The sequence below is a fragment of the Eptesicus fuscus genome, chromosome 6 (assembly GCF_027574615.1).
Source record: "Eptesicus fuscus isolate TK198812 chromosome 6, DD_ASM_mEF_20220401, whole genome shotgun sequence".
In the NCBI taxonomy this organism is placed as follows: domain Eukaryota; kingdom Metazoa; phylum Chordata; class Mammalia; order Chiroptera; family Vespertilionidae; genus Eptesicus; species Eptesicus fuscus.
The window spans coordinates 69,544,118-69,566,752 of record NC_072478.1 but is presented as its reverse complement, the minus strand read 5'-3'; the positions used below and the strand labels follow the sequence as shown (position 1 = coordinate 69,566,752).

Below are 22,635 nucleotides of genomic sequence, written 5' to 3'. Positions count from 1 at the left end.
GATTGTCAGGAAGCAAACTCTACACAGATTGAGAAAGTGCTCTGAGAAATGGCAGTTTTGCACCTTATTTTATGCATTATAATAAAGAGAGGAGGTGTAAGCGGGTTACCTGAAATCCATTGGTGGTAGATTAGGGAGGGGGGGGGCTGTAGGGGGGGAATAAGGAAAGCAGGTGGGAGGAGGGATTACTGGGATTGCATAAAAATTAAAATGATAGACACATACTTCTTTCATACAGGTGGGTACTGGATAGTTAACAGTCAACAATTAACTCAATTAACAATGAAGGGATTTGTGGTCTCCTCCCTGGTCTGAGGGTTGTGCCCAAAGGGGCCCGAAAAAAGGGATATTATTTGACATTCCAAAGGTATGTTATAAAAAAAAAAACAAACTAGAATTCAATTGAACTTTTACTTTATAGAAAATACAAGCCAGAAGAACAAGTTCATTGACTATACAATAGTAATGAAATATTCCAGAATGCTGAAAATGATTTAGGAAAATAAGCATTTTATCAACAAATAAAAGACAAAAATAAAACACGAAGGGGAAACTGTTGATGATTTAATGAAACCTAAAGACAGATATTAAATAAAGAGTTCTAGTTTTATTGAGAGACATGCTAAAATGATTATTCATTTGAGGTCTGGGAATTGACTGCTTTGAATAAGTCAAATGGGGTATATATTGCTAATTGATGAGGTTAGGTAAGAGATACATGAGGGATCATTACTCTCTATTTTCCTTTGTATATGTTTGGAAATTTCTATGGTTAAAAATAACCATGGAAACCAACAAAACCATGATTGTGGGCTCTGAAGTCTCTTCTTATCAAATAACTTCTCTTCTTTTTAGAGGTAATGATCTTGAGCAAATTACCTGGACACTCTTTGTCATAGTTTGGTTCACCTTTGAGAGGTATATTGTATTAATTCCTGCCTCTGGTGTTGTTGTCTGAAAGAAATGTACTATGCAAATAAAACTTTTTCAATATTATTGAGCACTTGATAAGTCTCAGGATTTATAACTAATCACTATGCTATTATTTTAATAATTTATTTCACCAGGCTAAATTATACATTGAAATCGATACTTTGGTGATATCTAATTATTTGACTTCACATCTGGCTTTTGACTTTTTTCCTGAAATGAGAGTTCAGGCTCTAACAACTTTCTGAATAGCTGAGTGGGCGGTAAATTTTCTGAAAGGTTACAAGAGAGTAGATTTTGGAAGTTCTCACTGAACACACAAGAAATTGCAACTCTGTGAGGTGATGGATATATAACCCTCGCTATACCTGCGTTTTTCATTTGTGAAGTGTAAATAAGGGTTTTGATAAGATTAAGTGCTTAGAACAGCACCTGGTCCATACTTAACACTGTGTAATTGCATGTCTACTTGTCTTTTTAAAAAAATATACATTTTATTGATTTCAGAGAGGAAGGGAGAGGTAGAGAGAAACATCAATGGTGAGAGACAATCATTGACCAACTGCATCCTGAACGTCCCCCACTGGGGATCAAGCCTGCAACCTGGGCAGGTGCCTTGACCACGGAATCGAATCGTGGCTTCCGGAGCCACAGCGGCTGGGCTGTCTACTTGCCTGACGTGCATATTTCATATCTGCTCCAGGCAACCAGGAAGCTTCTGCGGAGTTAAGACGGTTCCCCACGTTTCCCATTGCAATTTGTGCCTCACGGCCCAGGCCCCGCCCCCAGCCCGGTGGGGCGGGGCGAGGTGCTGCCGACTCCTGGGCGGGGCTCGGCTGGCGTGCCTCCAGGCGCCGGCGCCGTGAGGTCGGACGTTACCCGTTGACGCAGCCGCAGTGCCGCCGGGCCTCAGCTCTGACCCCCGCCCCATCCTCCGCCTCCCTCTGCGGTCTGGGCCCGGCCGGACCTTGGGTGGCGGGCTGGACCTGCGGCTGCGGCGGCGGCGGCGGCCCGGCTGGCAGGGCTAGAGCGGGTGCGCGCGGGCCGAGCTCGGCAGGCCCCGGGCGCTCGGCGCTGCACCGCTGCCCAGGGCCCTTGGCGTCCTCCGATGAGAGGCCGGACGGTTCCGGGCTGCCCCGGTCGCTCGCCCAGGTGAGAGGGGGGACGGGACCGGTTCGGTTGGTCAGCACTCTGTCCGGTGTCTCGGGACCTCAGCCGGGTCGGAGTTGGGGAGGTGTGCCTTCATCTCAACTGCCTGCGGTGGTGTCGACTCTTTCGCAGGCTTTTGCTCTCCCTACCTGAAGCACTGGGACCTGAGACCGATGTCGTCGGTCCGTGGGAAGGCCTGGGAGGGCCGTGACAGTCGGCTGGTGGGGTTGGGGGTACCCGAGGGGCCTCAGCGGAGGGCGAGGAGGCAGGTGGGCGGCGCCCGCTTGCGGGTGTGGTCCCCGCGGGGAGGACCGCGCACCTGCAGGCTGCGGCGTCGGCCCTGCTAGCACCGGGCTGCGGGGGGCGGCAGACGGGCTGCTCAGCGAGGGCGCTGGAGCTTTAGAAACCCCCCCCCCCCGCCCCGACACCCCGGGCGTGGTGTGTGTCGTATTCTGAGTTGGTGCTTGCTGAGTCTGCACCGCGGGAGAGAACGCGTTTCAGCGGAAACGTTATCTTGGTCCAAGGGAGGTGAAAGGAAGTCGATTTTCCTCTTCAGAGTATTAGCTGTCTCCTACCTCCCACCCTCCCACGGCGCTGGCCTTCGTGTTTGCCTGTAGATAATTAGGGACGCCGGTTAAAGGGAAAGAGTTCTCGTAAATTTCCCCTGTAAGGAAACCACGGCATTGGGAGTGTTCAAGTGTGTAAGTTTCAGCTGGTTTCATGTCGCTGCTTTCACTTCATTCACGGCAATGAAGCTGATTTATTCTAAGTTAACTAGACACACGAAGTATAAAAACGGATGAATATACCAGAATATTTTCTTTAAAAATATATTTTTATTGATTTCAGAGAGGAACGGAGAGGTGGGGGGGAGAGAGAGAGAGAGAGAGAGAGAGAGAGATAGAGAGGGAAACATCAGTGATGACAGAATCATTGATCAGCTGCCTCCTGCATGCCTCCCACTGGGGTTGGAGCCCACAACCCGGGCATGTGCCCTGACTCGAATCGAACTGGGACCTCCTGGTTCACAGGTCAACAACCACGGAGCCACGCCCTGCCGGGCCAGAATATTTGTCTTATAAAACTGTTGAGTGGTACATGATGTGCATATATTACCTCATGTAATCATCCTAACAATCCTGTCATGTAAGGCCTTTTATTCTCATTTACCGACGAGAGAACTAAAGCCTAAGAAACAACTCGTCCAGGTGCTCTCCCTCCTGGGAGCATGCCTGTGCCTTTCCCTTTGCCTTTTCCTTCCTCCCCTCCCACCCCCACTTCTTCCCCTCAGCACGTTAGCATTAGCTTTCTCATTCCCCAGACTCCAAGGGCCCTTCTTTTAAGTCTATAACACGCTTCCTAAACCCATTTCTTCTAGGAATTACATTTTATACTTCTGTAATTTACCCAATGTTATCTTAAAGTTAAAAAAAAGAAAAAAGAAAAAATTTGTCCAAAGTCAGAGTTGTGATTTAAACCAGGTGATCTGGCTCCTGGTTATAGCCCCTTAATCAGTGTTATTTGCAGGTTGATTTTCATTTGTTAAGAAATGTGCCAGGTGCTGGGAATAGGAAAAAAACTGAGGAGCTGTTCTTGCTAGAAGAGACCAGCAATTTGAGAGAACTTTTTCAAAGCCACACTTAGAGAATGTTTTTTTTTTTTTTTTTTTTTTTTTTTTTAGAGAATGTTTTAAAGGTAAGATTTGACCTCTAGAACCCTCTAATGACTAAAATCATGCTCTTTCCATAAGTACAGTAAGGAGTTTTCAAATGTTTTCATAGTTTGGAAATTGTGGTCTTATTCTAGATTTTCTTATTCTATATTTAAAATATATATATATTTTATTGATTTTTTACAGAGAGGAAGGGAGAGGGATAGAGAGTTAGAAACATCGATGAGAGAGAAACATTGATCAGCTGCCTCCTGCACACCTCCTACTGGGGATGTGCCCGCAACCAAGGTACATGCCCTTGACCAGAATCGAACCTGGGACCCTTCAGTCCACAGGCTGACGCTCTATCCACTGAGCCAAACTGGTTTCGGCTTATTCTAGATTTTTTATAGGAGTATTTTTTATTTGGAAACTTTAAAGAATGAAATGTAGTATTGAACTAACATTAAATACTTTTATGCAGGCGTAATTAAATTATTTAATCTGAAATGGTAAAATTGCTCGTAAAGCCAGAATATCTTGTATAATTTGTTGAAATGTTTTTTGGTTTTTTTTAGGTTTGTTAAGATGAAACACTGCAGATGGGCCTTCTGAAGATAAGGAGAAGGAAAAACAACATTGAAGACTCCGGGAATAAAAACATTTATTAGGTAAATATTTCGGCTAAGTTCGAAAATGATATAATTTCCAATTAAAGTTCAGAGAGAGGAAATCTTCTGACTTTCTGTTTCAGTTGTGTTTTGATCTGCTTAAATGGTCAAGGAATGAGGGTTGTGAGGTGGTGGTGTATAACTTGACCTGCCAATCATTTTACTTGACTTTGGAACTACTGATACCTGACTGACAGTTGAGTCATGTGCTGAGCTTGTGTATTGGAAGAATAAGGCCACAGAAAGTTTTGGCTTGATTTTCTATCAAGTGTCACTGTTCTTTTCTCTCTTTTGCAAGCATATTCATTTGCCCATGTTATAAAGGGATTAAAAAAGAAATGAAGAAAATTGGTTGACTTTTTGTTTGTTCTTCATAGAAGAGTAGTGTAGTTAAAACAAGTATATTTTTTTACTATGAGTTCTCTGGAGAATAGTAGAAGGCATGGTTAAACATGATTAAGGAACATTTAATTCATTGATAAATATTTAACAAGTACCATATGTCAGGCATTATTTCAGGCTTCTAGTAATAGAGTGGTCTAAATGGCCCTGAAAAGTGCTAGAGTAGTGAGTTTTTTTCCTAGAAGGTAATATTTTTGTGACCCATACATTTCCTTGATTTTATATGCAAGGATCATTTTGGTTTATGTAAAAGACTGGGAAAGCAGCACTATGCAACCCTATGGTACATGTTTGTATTTATAATTAAGCTTTCATATTATTATAAATAATAAAAGAAGGTATTCTATTAGTACTACTTTAAGGTACAGTGGGAAACTAGGATTCTTACAGACTTCATTTTAGCATACTGTTTTTCATGTTAAAGATAGTGATAGAATTTCAAAATTTCATCGAAGGTTAACAAATTAACTTCAATTTGAGAAAATTTGGGGGAATTTACATGTGACAAATAGAAGTGCCGTGGTCAAATAGGCATTCTGAATGATGATTTGGAGAGAGATGAGCTTGGAACAATAGTGATCAAGTAGAGGCTATTGTAATAAGACCAGATGGCAAAGGAGAGTCAAGTAAAACAGTGCAAATGGGAATTAAAGGATAGAGATGCAAAGGAGATAGAATGGGTAAGAATTATTGGGTTGAAGGAAAGTGGAGTCAGGGTACTTTCTGGTTGTTGTCATGTTCAAGCTCATAATATTTAATAAATACTTGCAGGGTAAATGAAATGGATTACTTGATATCTGGCTTGGGAAACAGTGGATTCTGGGGCTATTTCTGAGGGAGAATGGGAAGAGCAATAAATTGGGAACATGGTTGGAGGAGCTAAGTTTAGTTGGGAGCTATTGTGATTTCCACCAAGAAATGTCATTAGGTAGCCCTAGCCAGTTTGGCTCAGTGGATAGAGCATTAGCCTGTGAACCATCAGGGACACATACCTTGGTTGCAGGCTCCTTCCTGGCCCGGGCCCTGGTTGGGGCTTGTGTAGGAGGCAACCAATCAATGTGTTTCTCTCATATCAATATTTCTCTCTGTCTTTCCCTCTCTTCCACACTCCCTAAAAATCAATGGAAAAATATCCTTGGGTGAGGATTAACAAAAAAAAAAGAAATGTCATTTATGTAGTTGTGTATATGGATCTGAGTTAGGAAGACCCATCTTAAGGTATAAATTGTGGAGTCTCCATTTATAGGTGATAGTTAAAAGCACTGTGAATGGATGAGATCACTCAGGGAGAACATGTGAAGTGATAGAAGAGAAGTAAGAATGGGGCACACTAATTCTTAAGGTTAAGGTAGAAGAAAAACACACCTCAAAGGAGATGGGATGGGCAGGGAAGTAGGAGAAAATCAGGAGAGTCACAGAAGTCAGTGAAAGAACTGAGTTTGGAGAAAAGGACTGAATATTAGACATCTTTGAGACATCAAATAAACTGAGGACAATAGAAGTATCCATTGGACATATCAGTTAAGAAGTTGTTGACTTGATCAAGAGCAACTTTATAGGTGGAGCCAGTTCACACTGGGTAAATGATGAGGAAATTGAAATACTTAATGTCATTTAATCTTTCAGAAACTTTGGTTTTAAGTAGAATAGAGAGAGGGTAGCTAAGGATAAGTATTTTTATAGTACACTCTTTATTTGATGGGATAAAAAGCCATCAGAAAGAAAATATGAAGATAACAGAATGAGGAAGAATAATTGATATAGCTGGTCATGGACTAAGCTGGAAGGGATGCAGGTCAAAGGTACTTTAGATAGACTTCTACTGAGACAGGAGGTAGGGAGGTATGATGATTATGGGTACAGATAAATTGGTAGGAGGCAGAGTGGAGGTTGCTTTACAAAGTCCATGCAGGAGACATCCACTTATGGTAGGAAAAGGAAATTGTTCACTCATGGGATTGGTAGCCTTTTTGATGTGGGCTTGCTGACTTCTGATCTCTTGGTAAGAAGGAGGAGAGAAGAAGAGTGGGGGTATTTTAGCTTAAGATGACAAGTATGAACCATATGAGTAGAACTACTTTGCTTATCTTCCTTATACTTTATATTAGTTATCTATTCCTGAGTAATAAAGTATCCCAAAACTCAGTGGCTTAAAACATTTTTATCTCAGAATTTCTATGGACTCAGAACTTGGGAGTTACTAAGCTGATTACTTCTGACTTAGGGTCTCAAGAGGTTATAGCCAAGATCTTGGCTGGGACTTAGTCATATAGGGACTCAATTGGGGCTGGAGGAATTGCCTCCATGATGGTTCATTCACATGGCTGTTGGCTGGAGGCCTCAAATCCGCACCACATGGACCTCTCTAGGGCTTCTTATATGTCATAGCAAGGCAGCTGCTTCCCCCAGAACAGATGATCCAAGACAGAGAGCAAGGAGGAGGCCACGATGCCATCTGTGATCTAGTTATACATCATTGCTTCTGCTCTATTCTTTTAGAATTGTATCGTTCAGTCCAGACCACATTTGGGAGAGAAATTAATTAAGCTCAACTTTTGAAGGGAGGAAGATCAAATCATTTTTGGACATACTTTAAGACTACCACATACCTTCTATCAGCTGTCAATTTCTTTAGGGGACAAAGCTCTAAAACTATGTAGATATAGCCTTTTTTTGACTGGGTGAGAGAGAGGTGGAGAAAAGTGGGGAGTGGTTCAGTTGGATTTGGCTTACTTCACAATGTGGCCTTCTTTGCTGTTAATCAGTCTCTGTAACACCTCAATCTTGAGGTGTTATTGCTTGTGGTTATTTAAAAAAACTCAAAAAAACTGCTGATCTTTGATTTAATGGACCACCATTTTAGGAGAAAAAATGTCAGTGGGCAAAAATATGAATTTATTATACCAAAATATGAATTTTGGTAACATTCATATTAGCTCCTAAACTAGAATCTAGAGTTGGGAGGAGGGAAGTAATTTTTCATAGAAAAGAAATGGAAAACCAAGAGATAGTTACTGATTTCAGTGAACATAAGTGATGAGAGGCAATATAACAAGATTCTAAAGCCAGATGGTCTAGGTTACGATCCCAGATGAACCCTTACCTGTGTTTGTGCTTAGCTTCTGCCACAGTTTTCTCATCTGTAAAAGGGGAAAATTGTAAATGGGTAGTTATTTGTGATGGTTAGATGAGTAAACACATGTAAAGTGTTTGGAACAGTGCCTGGCACATAGCAAGCAATAAATAAATGTTAGCTATTGCCATGGGAGTTCTATTTTCATGGTGAGCTAATTCCATGGAATTAACATTTCAAAGAGTAAGATAATATCCACCTAAATGTTTAGAGTCTAGACTTTAAACTACTGACCTTATTGTACTTTGTGAAGTATGTTTCTATCTAGCTCCATATCCATTTAGAGTACTGTATCAGATGTCACCAGTAGTATTATGTAAGTCATATTCCCATAAAACTTCCTAAAGCAGTCTTTTAAAAAATTTTTTACATAAAAGTTCAATTTCAATTGGAGCAATATTCTCAGCTCATAGGAATTGGTTATTAAATGAATCTGTTGGACTCTTTGCATAACAACATGCTAATAAAAAAGACTTTCTTTAAACTTGATATGATGAGAGTGTTGGTGAACACATGTGACCAGTTTCCTCCTCCCTCTCTCCCCACATCCAAAGACCCTATTGTTGGGTGGATAGTTTGAAGATGTATTAGGTAAGGTTTCTTGACTGACCGGACTTAAGGTAGAAGTTAAGAGAGGAGCTTAAGGGCCAGATTCAAAAATAAAAATAGTTTTAGTACAAGAAAACTTTAGAATTTTACTTTGCTAATGCTTTTTACATTTATATTTATTTGAGAGAAACAACTATTTGTTTTCCACTTATTGATACATTCATTGATTGATTCTTTTTTTCCAGTCCATCTTTTAATTTTTTTGAAAATTCCTGACATTACAGAACTAAACTGAAATGTATTAGTATTCCACTCTTACATTTCCATGACAAACAAACAAAAAATTCATGAGTCAAAAACAAAAACAGGGAGAAGCTTATAAAACTAAATATGGATCTCAGCATTAACAGCTGAACAGAGAAAGGAATTAAAATGCTTTAATTAAAAAAATCATGAGTGGCCCTAACCAGTTTGGCTCAATGGATAGAGCATTGGCCTTCGGACTGAAAGGTCCCAGGTTTGATTCTGGTCAAGGGCATGTACCTTGGTTGCGGGCACATCCCCAGTAGGAGGTGTGCATGAGGCAGCTGATCGATGTTTCTCTCTCATCGATGTTTCTATCTCTCTATCCTTCTCCCTTCCTCTCTAAAAAATCAATAAAATATATTTTAAAAAATCATGAGTGGATGATAAAGTGTGTAGAAACTGAAAATTTACAATAGGAGGTGTGCATGAGGCAGCTGATCGATGTTTCTCTCTCATCGATGTTTCTATCTCTCTATCCTTCTCCCTTCCTCTCTAAAAAATCAATAAAATATATTTTAAAAAATCATGAGTGGATGATAAAGTGTGTAGAAACTGAAAATTTACAAACTATTTAAAACATAGAATCACTGACTGTTCAGAAATTACACAGATGGATCATGGGTGGTGGTGAACAGCGGAAAGGGATTATGGATGAATATGCATTGTTCTAGCTGCTCTCCATGTTACCTGTCTCCGAACAAAGCCTGACATTGATTAGATATTGAGCCAGGCTGATACTGGCAGCTGATCCAGTTATGGTAACCTGCCTATCAGTAGATCCTTCCACTGGGTTTGCAATTTTGATCTGCACCCCAGACATCTGACAGAGCTCATTGATTTTGGCACCTTGACACCTGATTATGCAGCCAATCAAATCATTTGGAATGGTGAGTTCATGAGAAGTAAGTAGTCTGAGCAGATGCATCAACCTGCCCAATAGCCTTTCACCTCTGGAGAGCTGGATTCAATGGCACTGAATCTGGTGTTGCCATGCGTCATGGGAAAATGAGACTGTTGCATTGCCAACTGGTGCAGCTTGGTCAAATATGGCTGTGGAATGCTATACTGTCCTTGAATGGTATAGGCCTGATCACCTGCAAAGATGACTGGAGAAATGGATGGCTTGGGCCGGTATGGGGTGGTCACGCCCTTCAGGGGGGACTCCAACATGACCACACAGATTTGTTTCACACACTCAGTGATGGATTGTGGAATGCCAGCAATAGTGATGGCCCACTCAGTTGAGTTGGGGAGCATATCCCCTGCCACCTGGACCTGAGCCCCTGTATTCTCTTATTTCCTTGAACTTACAACTACCTTTCCCAATGAGAAAGCCACATTGACTAGCAGGGACCACCAGCCACAGGGTGAATGGGGGTCTTCTGGCAGCTGTGCTATTGGTCATAGAGCTGCTGATGTCCTCTTCCAGTTTGTCAATGATCATAGCAAAGGCTTTGAAGATGCCATTAGTGAGTCCAGTCAAAGTGATAATTCTCTCAGGACAATTCCCTTCTGAGATGTTGATAGGTGCACCATTCTCCTCATGCATCTTCTTAACTGATTCTCCTTTCTTTCCAATGATACTGCCATCTTCCTTTTCATGCATAAGTAGGCGGCTGTTGAGAGTGACGTTTAATCCACCTTCAATCACACCGGTGTCCATGTTGAGCAGTATTCTGGGGAGCTGGACTTTGAGTGGTCAAGTCTTTGGTCACTGGTGGGGGGGGGAGGGTGAAAGCCAAAAACTGCAGGCGCAGGCTCGAGGCCACTGAGGGGACAAGGGGAGCGGGTGGGAAGGGGAAGGGCGGGAGCCCAGGGATGGAACAGTAGGGGCGGGAGGGAAGGTAGGGGGCCCCCCCCTTGGGCAGGAGGAGGAGGAAGGTGGGTGGAGGAGGAAGAGGGAAAGAGACCCTGGGGCTGGAGAGGGCGCAGGCTGCTCTTGCTCAGGCTGCTGGGCTACTGCCTCTGCTGGTCTGGACCATTGATTGATTCTTTTTTTTTTTTTTTCCCATTAATTGATTCTTGTTGGTGCCCTGACCCAGAACAGAACCCAAAATCTTGGCGGGTCCTGACACCACTTTAACTACTGAGGCTGCCCAGCCAGGGCAAGTTTGCTAATGCTTTTTAGTGTTACGGCTTTCTGGTATATTTCTAATAAAAATGGAAGTGATGCATTGAATTCTTGACTAAAAGAATTAAAAAAAACTTGCAGAGTATGTTTTTTAGCCAGTACAAAAAGCAAAACGAAACCCACAGCTAATCAATGTATAGGATATAGAAGTCAGATGATTAAACTTTTTCATTTATGGCAATCTGTGTTGATTTGTGTATTGCTAATCATGTTAAGGAATATGCTGGTGGTAGTAATTCGTCTGGTGGCCTATTAAAGGTGCGTACCATTTAAATATCATGGTTTCATCCTGGCCGGGTGGCTCAGTTAGTTGGAACTTTGTCCTGTACACCAAAAGGTTGTGGGTTCGATTCCCCGGTCAGGGCCTCTTCGTGAGGCAACTGATCAATGTTTCTCTCATGTCGATATTTCTTTTCCTAAAAATCAATAAAAACAAAACAAAACATATCCTCAGGTGAAGATAGATAGATCAATCGATCAATCAGTCAATCAATAAATATCATGGTTCCTGGAGATTTGGAGAAGTTGAAGTCAGTTTTTTTTTTTTTTTTTTTAATATTTTTATTGATTCAGAGAGGAAGGAAGAAGGAGAGATAACAACATCATTGATGAGTGAGAATCATTGATCGGCTCCCTCCTGCACGCCTCCTCCTGGGGATTGAGCCCACAACCCAGGCATGTGCCCTTGACTGGAATCAAACCCAGGACCCTTCAGTCCACAGGCTGAGGCTCTATCCACTGAGCCAAACCAGCTAGGGTGAAGTCAGTTCTTTTTACCCTGTTTGTAGATATGTTTTCTACAGCTTTTTAAGAGTTTTATTTTCTTTCTTTAAAATTTTTTTAAAAAATTGATTTCAGAGAAGAGGGGAGAGGGATAGAGAGATAGAAACATCATTGAATGGCTGCCTCCTGCACGGCCCACACTGGGGACCAAGCCCTCAATGCAGGCCTTCCTCTTGGGTTCTGACCCCCTGCACCAGGAGCCTCCCCATGCAGATGTTCTTGTTGCTGTGCTCAGGCCCTGACACCTAGAGCTGGACTTCTCCTGCCCTGTCCCCCACCATAGATGCCCTTTTCCTTCCACTCAGGCTCCAGCGTGCTGTGCCTGACTTCTGCACATATGGCCTCCTCATGCTGCTATGGCTTTGATACCCTGAGGCACTGCTGCTGTTCTGCTAGCCTCTTCATCACCCAGGTGGATACTTATTTACCCTTGTCCACCTCTGACATCCACTCTAGCCATGAGACTCCTGTCCCTCCCTTCCCCAGGTGCAGATGCTTGCCTTACTTTGCCTACCTTGTGGCTTTTAGATGAACCCTTCAGGAAGGGGAGAGGAAGAGGAAGCGACCAGTTTGGTTTTCAGGCCATCATTTGCTCTATAAAGCTTATGCAGTAGGTTCTTACATCAGTCTCTAGTTCCTCCTCACTAAGGAATTGGTGGTGTCCACTTAAACAATGGGGCTCAGCCCCAGTTGATCCTGATTATGTGTCCATTGTGTGTTGAAATCCTTTATACTACAATGTCCATGTCTCACGTTAGGGCCTTTATTAAGTGTTGCCATTTACTTCTGTACTTGTTCAAAGTATGTTCTCTTAACTATTGAGCCTCTATCTGTTAATTTCTCTTAAATAAGGCTTTCCATTAGCTGAAACTGGAAAAAATTGGTGAAAGATGTGATGCTGTAGTTTTCTGCCTTTGCAACCTAACACCCTCCTTTTACATTCTCTTTGGCTGTGGGTTGTTACAGTGGTGGGTGATGGAGATTGGGGATGGAGACTCTAGATCCTTTTGGTGAATAGACCACCTCCCCTTGGATTTGATTCAAAACAGACCCCCTTTTCATGTGGAGAGCTGAATGCTGGGACATAACCCTCATGGAGTAGCTCCAGGAAGCAGTAGAAGGTCTTTTCATCCCAGTGTTATGCTGGTGATACATCTGTAAAATGATAAAAATATGGATGAAATAGGTGCATATGTTATTATGTAATGTGCAAACCATTATATGTGAATATTTGGTTTTAGATTAAAGGTGTTTTCAAAATGTTTCCTCCTTTAAAACATTCTTTTAGTTTAAAAAAACTAAAAGAGGGAGAAAGAGAAAGCTCATGTTGTAAAGTTAGCTCCCACATTTTAAGTTGCTGGTTGATAGATTTTTCAAAACTTTGAAAATTTGAGAACATTTTTTTCAGTTTTTTTAACCATATTAAAAATATTTTTATTGATTTCAGAGAGGAAGGGAGAGGGAGAAGGAGAGAGAAAGAGGAAGAGAGAGAGAGAAGCATCAATGATGAGAGAGAATCATTGATCGGTTGCTTCCTGCAGGCCCCACACTGGGGATTGAGCCCACAACCTGAGCCCTGACTGGGAAACGGGCCATGACCTCCTGGTTCATAGGTCAAAGCTCAACCACTGAGCCATGACAACCAGACTCCAGTTTTATATTGTGAGATATAATTGACATGTATCATTGTATTTTCTTGAGGGTAAAGAGAATCTTTGGAAATACTTGATGATCTTTGCAGTGTTCATAATTATGGACTTTTATAATGATGCATTTCTTACTTTTTTATTTTTAAACTAGTAGTCCTGCGCACGAATCCCTGTGCCAGTAGCTCTCTACAGGGCCTGGCCACTCTGCGCCCACTGCCCAGAGGCTCTCCGCGGTCCAGAGGCCCATCCGCGGCTGGGCACCGAATGCTTGCCTCATCGCCAGGGCAATGGCAGGACAACGATGCAAGCGTCCTCCCCGCCCCTTGGCCGCTCCGTGCTCACTGCCCAGAGGCCCTCCGCGACTAGGGTGGAACACTTGCCTCGTCTCGGTGATGAAGCAAGCATTCTGCCAGGCTGCTCATGCTGCCCATTCTCAGCAGCTGCACCCCCTCCCCCCCGGGACTGGGGACTCCAGCGAGGCTGAGAGGACTGGGCACTGCCATCTTGTGGCTATGGGCGCTGCCATCTTTGTGATGGAGTGATGGTTAATTTGCATATTACTCTTTTATTAGATAGGATGATGCATTTATTTCATTCAGGTATTATCTCCCTTCCTCCTACTGAAGTAGTAAAATAGTTTGACTTGCAAGGTACATCTCTTCCTGTAGGAGCCTGTTGTAAATGATGTTTTTTTGTTGGGGTGTGCAATTCATGTTGAGTGGTAGTGTGTGAGGGTTCCCCCTTCTGGCCTATCCATTCCATTTTCATTAATTTTCATCCTACTTACTAGTACTCTCTCCTTATTGTTGAGATAAATATGTTTGATTATATTTCAGAATAATGATGTCCCTCTTATCTGGATCCAGAATACACTAACTGAACCTGAGTCTTTACTCATACTTAGTATGGTGGTATCAGGACATTAGAAACATGATAGTTGTCTTATATAGAAATAGAAATGTGGCCATGTTTTTGTATTTTTGCATTCTTATCATTGAAGGAACAGAATGTGATTTAATAAACTTTAATATTTATTAAATTCACCTTTCCCCCCCATACATGATTTTCCTTGCAGATTAATAAATCTCTGATTCTAAATTTAACCTTTGAACTCTTAGACCTTTAGATGCCGCTCTGGAAAAACTTCAATAATGGATCAAAGGAAAAATGACAGTATTGTTCCTAGTATCACCCAATTAGAAGATTTTCTTACAGAACACAATTCGAATGTTGTGTGGCTCCTCGTTGGTAAGTAGAATGTATTTCTTGGTACATTACTTTTTAAAAAATATATTTTTATTGATTTCAGAGAGGAAGGGAGAGGGAGAGAGAGGTAGAAACACCAATGATGAGAGAGAATAATTGATTAGCTGTCTCCTGCATGCCCCACACTGGGGATTGAGCCCGAAACCCTGGCATGTGCCCTGATCAGGAATTGAACCCGGGGGACTCTTCAGTCTGCAGTCCGACACTCTATCCACTGGGCCAAACTGGCTAGGGCTACATTACTGTTTTTTTGTTTTGTTTTGTTTTTATGGTTGGAGTAGCGATTGCCAAATTTTAAGCAGTGGTTGGCCTTATGATATTGAAGGGGTTGGGGACATGTCACAATGTAAAGGCCATAGTTCCTAGGTTCTTTAACACTAGAAGCAAACTTTCTCTTCAAATACCTCTTACCTTTCTGAATGGCCCACAACAACCTGACACAGTGATTTACAGTAAAAATTACTACAAAATGACTTTAAACTTAAAACATAATGAAATGTCATCAAAATAATTTTTTGAAATAATGGTTCTAGGAATAATTTTTATGGACACATCATAGCACTTGCTAAATCAAAGCTATTACCATTAATCTAAGCTACCCTGTGAAATGTTGTATCAGTGACTGCCTTGTTTTATCATATTAAATAATTTTTTTTAAGTTAAGAACTTAATTTGATGTTGCTAAAAGGTTACACATGTTAAATTGGTTTACATTACTTTGTCCTAATTTAGAAAACAGTTATATTTTAAAAATAGATAAGTAAAAAATATTATTGTCAGAAAATGCTTTCTAGTGTTTTACCTTTTGTATATTCATGATCTAGTTTTTTGAGGAATATTGTAAATTTTGTAAGTGATTATAAACTTCATGATAGATTGACAAATGGTCAAATTTGGAATATCATTTATTGTAGTTTATTCAATAAAAGTAGACATTCTTAAATAGTTATTATCTTATCAATTATAGTAAAATAGTATAAGACATCCTGTTTAATATAGATATGCCTTTAAGTGGGCTAAATTCCTACTTATTTCCATTATTTATTTTAATGTTTTTATTGATTTTAGAGAGAGAGGAAGGAAGAGGGATAGAGAGATAGAAACACCAATGAGAAAGAAACATCGACTGGCTACCTCCTGCATGCCCCTACTGGGGATTGAGCAAACAACCCAGGAATCAAACCAGTGACCACACTGGCCAGGCTCCATCATCTTTTATTTTTTAATAATTCTTTATTGTTGAAAGTATTATATATGTCCCCTTTCCCCCCCATTGACCCCCTCCAGTACCTGCCCCCCGACTCCATTACTTTTTTTAAAGCAGAGTTTATTGATTTAAAAAAATCAATGACTTTTCTCTGATTTAAAAAATCATTAATTTTCTTTCTTTTTAAGTGACTTTAGCCTTCAGTGAATAGCTTGGGAATGAGCTTTTAGCCTGATAAAGGTGAATGTTTTTCATAATGTTCAGAATTAATGGGCTTTCTTGTCCCAAAACATCTTTACATATCCTAATATATAAAAATCCAGGGACTGTCACAACCGAAACAACCAGTCAGACAACTGAACACAGGCTGTGTGGGGCAACAAGGCTGGCAGGGGGGTTAGTGAGGGACGACCAAACGACTGAACAGCAGGCTGCGTGGGGCGACCAGGCCATCAGGGGGTTTAGTGAGGGACAACCAAATGACTGAACATCAGGCTGGGGCAACCAGGCCGGCAGGGTGGGCAGTTAGGGGCGATCAGGTTGGCGGGTGGGGGGGGGGTGGTTATTTAGGGGCAATCAGCCAGGCAGGCAGGTGAGCAGTTAGGAGCCAGCGGTCCCAGATTGTGAGAGGGATGTCTGACTGCCGGTTTAGGCCCGATCCTGAGGGGTCCCGGATTGGAGAGGGTGCAGAGGCTGGGCTGAGGGGGTGCACAAATTTCATGCACTGGGCCTCTAGTATTTAATAAAGAAAACAGTACAAAGCAGTGAAAAAGGAAATAAGAAAAGAAAAACAAAAGGCTCTAATGGATCTGACTGGAATCTGTATATTTCTGGCTAATGACTAAAAGAGAGTGAGGAAAGGTGGATAAAGTAGCTCCATCCTCTGATTTTAAAACCCAAGGTATTAAATTTTAAGAGGACTTACTACCATATTATCATTTCTGAGTGTGGTAAATGATCTTTTACTAACAAAGTTTACTGAAATATTAAGGTGATTGAAAGTGACATCCTTTTGTACTTTTTTCTCCCAACAGCTACCATTTTGTCCTGTGGCTGGATTATTTATCTCACATATTATAATTCTCGGAATGTTGGTCTTATTTTAACCTTGGTTGTCAACAGATTATACAAACATGGCTATATTCATATTGGTGAGTTGAAGTAAACCTGCATTATTTTCTTCTGTGTTATCTTGAGGTATATATTATATACATTTATATTTTATAAACAGATAGTAGTTTTAGAAATTTACCATTGTTTCATGAAGGATAAACTAACCTACTCTGAATTTCTCTCTTCCAGCACTGTGTAACAGGTTATGCCCTTTACCTCATTCTTATTCGTTAAAGTGTTTCCATAGTTACTCTTTGACTTTGTTTATAAAAGATGCTCATGAAAATAACTTGAAAAAATATAGACAAATATAAAATATGGACACAGAAATTTCTCACAATTCCATCTAGAGAGAGTTTCTAATGCTCAAGAATTATTTGCTCTTTTTTTTTCTTTAAGTAACCCGTACTTTAAAAACCTGTAAGTTAGAGTCATCTTGTGTATTTCATTTTGTGCCTGCTTTATTAGTTTAGTTTCTAACTACTTATAAGTGGGAGGTTTGTAGATAGATGGGAGGGTGTACTAGGAAGCTATATACTCTGGAAAGTCTCAAACCCATGAGAAAGGAGGAGGGGGCACTGAATAGAATCATTCTAATCTTCCCTGGAGTTGAGTACCTCTTAATTGACATGAACTTCTCTCAAACATAAATAGTCTTCCATTAATTTGAGGCAGTGACTGGTTCCTGGAATAATGGAGAAAAATGGTGAATTACTCACTGCTGTGGGTTTATGTAATGCCTGTGCATAATTAAGAGGGTGGTTAGTTAGGGGCAATCAGCCAGGCAAGCAGGTGAGCAGTTAGGAGCCAGCGGTCCCAGATTGTGAGAGGGATGTCCGACTGCCGTATGAAATTGTCGTATGAAGCAGCTATTAAAACTAATGTTCTTATATGGTTATTTAGTATCTCAGTCCATAGTGATGACACCTGTGGCACTTTTTCAGGAGAAATTATAGAAATTAGTAAGGCTGTAAGGATATCTGGAAGGGAGTCAGGAGAAAACATTTAATTACTGAATGAATTGGTTTCTAAGATTATTTTAAGTGTTAAGAGCTCTACTGTATCAAAACAATTAAATTAATTGCTGTTTTGTTTTGTTTTTTTCCTATAACAGGCTCCTTCTCTTTCTCTGTTCTTTCTGGAAAAATCATGGTTCGTGAAATCTATTACATTACCGAAGACATGTCTATTAGGTAAAAAGCCAAAACAAAACCTAAAACAAATAAAAGAACCTACCTTAAACTTGAAATATTGAAAATATTTTCTAATTATGATACTTGTTTTAATATTACTTGGTTCTTCAAATAAAACCATAAATCAGCCTTGGCCGGTTTGGCTCAGGGCTAGAGCATCAGCCTGTGGACTGAAGGGTCACGGGTTCAATTCCAGTCAATGGCACATGCCATTGATCCCCAGTGGGGGATGTGCAGGAGGCAGCCCGTCTGTGGTTCTCTCTCATCATTGATGTTTCTGTCTCTCTCCCCCTCTCTCTTCCTCTCTGAGATCAATAAAAATATATATAAAAACAACAACAACAAAAAACCAAAACCATAAATCAGAAATAATTTTTTTAGTAAATTAGACTTAATGAATTAATGTTTTAAAATGTTTCTAACCATGGATTAATTTAGCTAAAGTTTAGACTGGCAAAAAGTTTACCTAATAGCAGCATATAGAAATCAATAATCTCATTTCATTGCAAGATGAAAAATTGAGGCATTAAATTACCTGATCATTTCTGTTGTAGAATTCATGGTGGTCATTTGTTATATAAAATAAGGATCAGAGATGTTGATAATGCTCACCCATTAGATTCTTATTAGGCAATAAGTGTTTAGAATTGTTTAGCATCTGTTAACAACTCTAATTTTACTTTAAGAAGGAAACAAAAATCTTAATATATTAAGAATAATATGTTTGATATGTTCTCTCTTCTGTAAGCCTTGTAAGAAAAGCTTACTCTGTTATTATTATTATTTAAAAATATATTTTTATTGATTTCCGAGAGGAAGGGAGAGGGAGTGAGAGATAGAAACACCAATGATAAGAGAGAATCATTGATTGGCTGCTTCTTGAATGCCCCCCACTGGGGATCAAGATTGCAGCCCAGCATGTGCCCTGACTGGGAATTCGTAGGTTGGTGCTCAACCACTGAGCCATACCAGCTGGGCAGCTTACTTTTATTTTTGTTATCTTAAAATTTGTTACTTAGAACTTGGAAAATTTTGAATTATTTGAGAGATGCCAGGGTTTGGTATCACTTATACTTCTCTTGAAACAGTAGAAGCATCTTCTTTGTGAGTCTAAAATTATTCCAAATTAAAAGTAAAAAGTAAGAGTTAAAAATGGGAGCATGAAGTGATATATCATTACAGAAATGAAGGATTATCTTTAAAAGTTTTCTCTAGTGTGCTAATGTACCCCTTTCAAGATTTGGCCTTTTGTTTATATAGTTTTTACAACATTAAAAATATTTATAAAAGAAAAAGGTTTTCTGTTAGCACTTCATTTTCCTGTTGAATGTAATCCAGTATTACATTTTACCTGAATAGAAGAAGCTAATTTAAACCTGTGTATATCCTCTTTCACTTTTTTAACTGAAAGAGTATGAAACATTTAAGTATGCCAGTGTTCTGTTAAGAATTTTTGTTTCCTTATTCATTATCAGTTGCCTGCCTTTTATAATAATTAACTAAGAATCAAGTTAAGTAAATTCTTACCTGTTTTCATTTTTGTAATTTATCTTGCTTAGAATTCAAGATGGATTTATAATTTTTCGGTGGTGGAAAATGTATAACCCAAAACAGAAGCAGCATGGTGAGTTTTCATTTCATTTGTTTGAAATTGTCGATGATATAATCATTTTTCATTTGTGGTTATTATAGATAAAAATATTTTTAAAAGCTTTGGACTTGACAAAACTCTGATTTTATCACCAGTTTACTAAAAATCCTTTTAAAAGTCTTCCTCTTGCCTGGTTAAATTGGTTCATTTTTGCTGATTATTTATTCAGAGTCATCCTCAATAGGACTCTTACCCACAATTCTAGCCTTACTGCATGTTACATCTGTGGGCCTGACCCATACTGGTGATAAATGGTCTTCTTAACACCCTTTAATCAGTCTGCCATGACACTTTTCTACATTTCAACTTCTGTGTCTTTATTCATACTTCTCCCTGATATTTCTACTAATTATAATATATCTGGTATGAAAAGGATGAACAGAAAATGGTAAACACAGACTCTAGAATTTCTTCTGGTTCTGCTTTTATCATCAGAACTAGAGGCCCAGTGCACGAAATTTGTGCACAGGGAGGGTGTGTCCCTCAGCCCAGCCTGTACCCGCTCCAATCTGGGACATCCCTCTCACAATCCAGGACTGTTGGCTCCCAACCTCTCGCCTGCCTGCCTGCCTGATTGCCCCTAACCGCTTCTGCCTGCCAGCCTGATCACTTCCTAACCACTCCCCTGCCAGCCTGATCGACGCCTAACTGCTCCCCTGCTGGCCCAATTGCCCCTAACTGCCCTCCCCTGCCAACCTGGTCACCCCTAACTGCCCTCCCCTGCCAGCCTGGTTGCTCCTAATTGCCCTCCCCTGCTGGCGTGGTCCCCCCCTGCCCAGCTACCCTCCCCTGCAGGCCTGGTCGCCCCCAACTGCCCTCCCCTGCAGGCCTGGTCACCCCCAACTGCCCTCCCCTGCAGGCCTGGTCGCCCCCAACTGCCCTCCCCTGCAGGCCTGGTCACCCCCAACTGCCCTCCCTTGCAGGCCTGGTCGCCCCCAACTGCCCTCCCCTGCAGGCCTGGTCCCCCGCAACTGCCCTCTTCTGCCAACCTGGTCACCCCTAACTGCCCTCCTCTGCTGACTCGGTCACCCCTAACTGCCCTCCCCTGCAGGCCTGATTTCCCCCAACTGTCCTCCCTTGTAGGTCTGGTCCCTCCCAACTGCCCTCCCCTGCCGGCCATCTTGTGGTGGCCATCTTGTGTCCACATGGGGGTGGCCATTTTGTGTGTTGGAGTGATGGTCAATTTGCATATTACGTTTTCATTAGATAAGATTTTACCATCTCAGAATTTTCTCCCCAGTTATTTCATGGCCCTGTTAGTGCTCTGGTATGTGGCCCTAACCCTCCTACTAGACACTAACCAGACCAGGGGCTTCAAGGAGGGTAGACCTTGTCTTTATTCTCTCAAATAGCTAGGTTTTGGAAAGTCTGGCCAATGTGTAAAGCACAGGCATATTAAGAGAAGTAAGGGCAGAACAGGGAGACTTGATAGGAGTCACTGTGCTGTGTTCCATAAAGATGTTCAAGTTGATGGTGACTTGGGCCAGAGCCATGACGGTGGTTGCGGATCTATGTTGAAAGAAAAGCTGATAATATTTGGGGCATGAAAGAAAGAGAGCAATTGTAAGAATTGACTTACTGTTGATAGGATGGGGGATATTGTGGAATAGCTTTGGGGATAAATCAGGTATTTGGTTGATATGTCAAGTGTTAGATGTCTGTTAGACAACACATTGGAGATGTCTTTTTTTTTTTTTCTTTATGTTCCTGATTCTCTTTATTTTTTTATTTTATTTTATTTTATTGTTTAAAGTATTACATATAGTAGTACATATATCTCCTTCCCCCCCCCCATTGACCTTCCCCCAGCCTCCCCTACCCCCTGTCTCATGCCCTCATCTCACCTCCCCCAGTGTCTTGTGTCCATTGGTTATGCTTATATGCATACATACAAGTCCTTTGGTTGATCTCTTTCCCCCCCTCCCCAACACTCCCCAGCCTTCCCGCTGTAATTTGACAGTCTGTTTGCATCAGGTTATAATGTTCTTTATTTTCCATAAATGAGTGAGATCATGTGGTATGGAGATGTCTTGAGTAGGCTGCTGGACATTTGACCCTGGCATTTTGGGTACACACACACACACACACACACACACACACACTCTAGAGGCCCGGTGCACGAAATTCGTGCACGGGGGTGGGGTGTCCCTCAGCCCAGCCTGCACCCTCTCCAATCTGGGACCCCTCGATCCCGGTAGGCCTAAACGGGCAGTTGGACATCCCTCTCACAATCCAGGACTGCTGGCTCCCAACTGCTCGCCTGCCTGCCTTCCTGATTGCCCCTAACTGCTTCTGCCTGCCAGCCTGATCACCCCCTAACCACTCCCCTGACAGCCTGATTGATGCTTAATTGCTCCCCTGCCAGCCCGATTGCCCTTAACTGCCCTCCCCTGCAGGCCTGGTCACCCCTAACTGCCATCCCCTGCAGGCCTGGGTCCCCCCCAACTTCCCTTCCCTGCAGGCCCGGTTGCCACCAACTTCCCTCCTCTGCCATCCTGATCACCCCTAACTGCCCTCCCCTGCAGGCTTGGTCACCCCCAACTGCCCTCTCTTGCAGGCCTGGTCCCTCCCAACGGCCCTCTCCTGCTGGCCTGATCACCCACAACTGCCCTCCCTTGCAGACCTGGTCCCTCCCCTGCTGGCCATCTTGTGGCGGCCATCTTGTGTCCACCTGGGGGCAGCCATCTTGTGTGTTGGAGTGATGGTCAATTGCATATTACTCTTTTTTAGATAGGATAGAGGCCTGGTGCATGGGTGGGTGCCGGCTGGTTTGCCCTGAAGGGTTCCCGGGTCAGGGTGGGAGTTCCCTTGGGGCGTGGGGTGACCTGGGCGAGGGGCCTGTGGTGGTTTG

At 41.8% G+C, this 22,635-nt stretch overlaps 1 protein-coding gene and 1 pseudogene across 1 annotated transcript in view; one reads left to right on the top strand and one right to left on the bottom strand.

Moving 5' to 3' along the window:
- Positions 1 to 1,806: 1,806 nt before the first annotated feature.
- The window catches only part of BLTP1 (bridge-like lipid transfer protein family member 1), a 179,832-nt gene continuing 159,003 nt past the window's right edge, over positions 1,807 to 22,635 (top strand). The window contains exons 1-6 of the mRNA XM_054717761.1: positions 1,807 to 2,082; positions 4,309 to 4,401; positions 14,473 to 14,602; positions 16,862 to 16,978; positions 18,055 to 18,133; positions 19,693 to 19,757. Coding sequence (XP_054573736.1) covers positions 14,506 to 14,602; positions 16,862 to 16,978; positions 18,055 to 18,133; positions 19,693 to 19,757 — 358 coding nt within the window. The 5' untranslated portion in view covers positions 1,807 to 2,082; positions 4,309 to 4,401; positions 14,473 to 14,505. The remainder of the gene's footprint in view (positions 2,083 to 4,308; positions 4,402 to 14,472; positions 14,603 to 16,861; positions 16,979 to 18,054; positions 18,134 to 19,692; positions 19,758 to 22,635) is intronic.
- LOC103287548 (poly(rC)-binding protein 2-like) lies at positions 9,379 to 10,511 on the bottom strand (annotated as a pseudogene).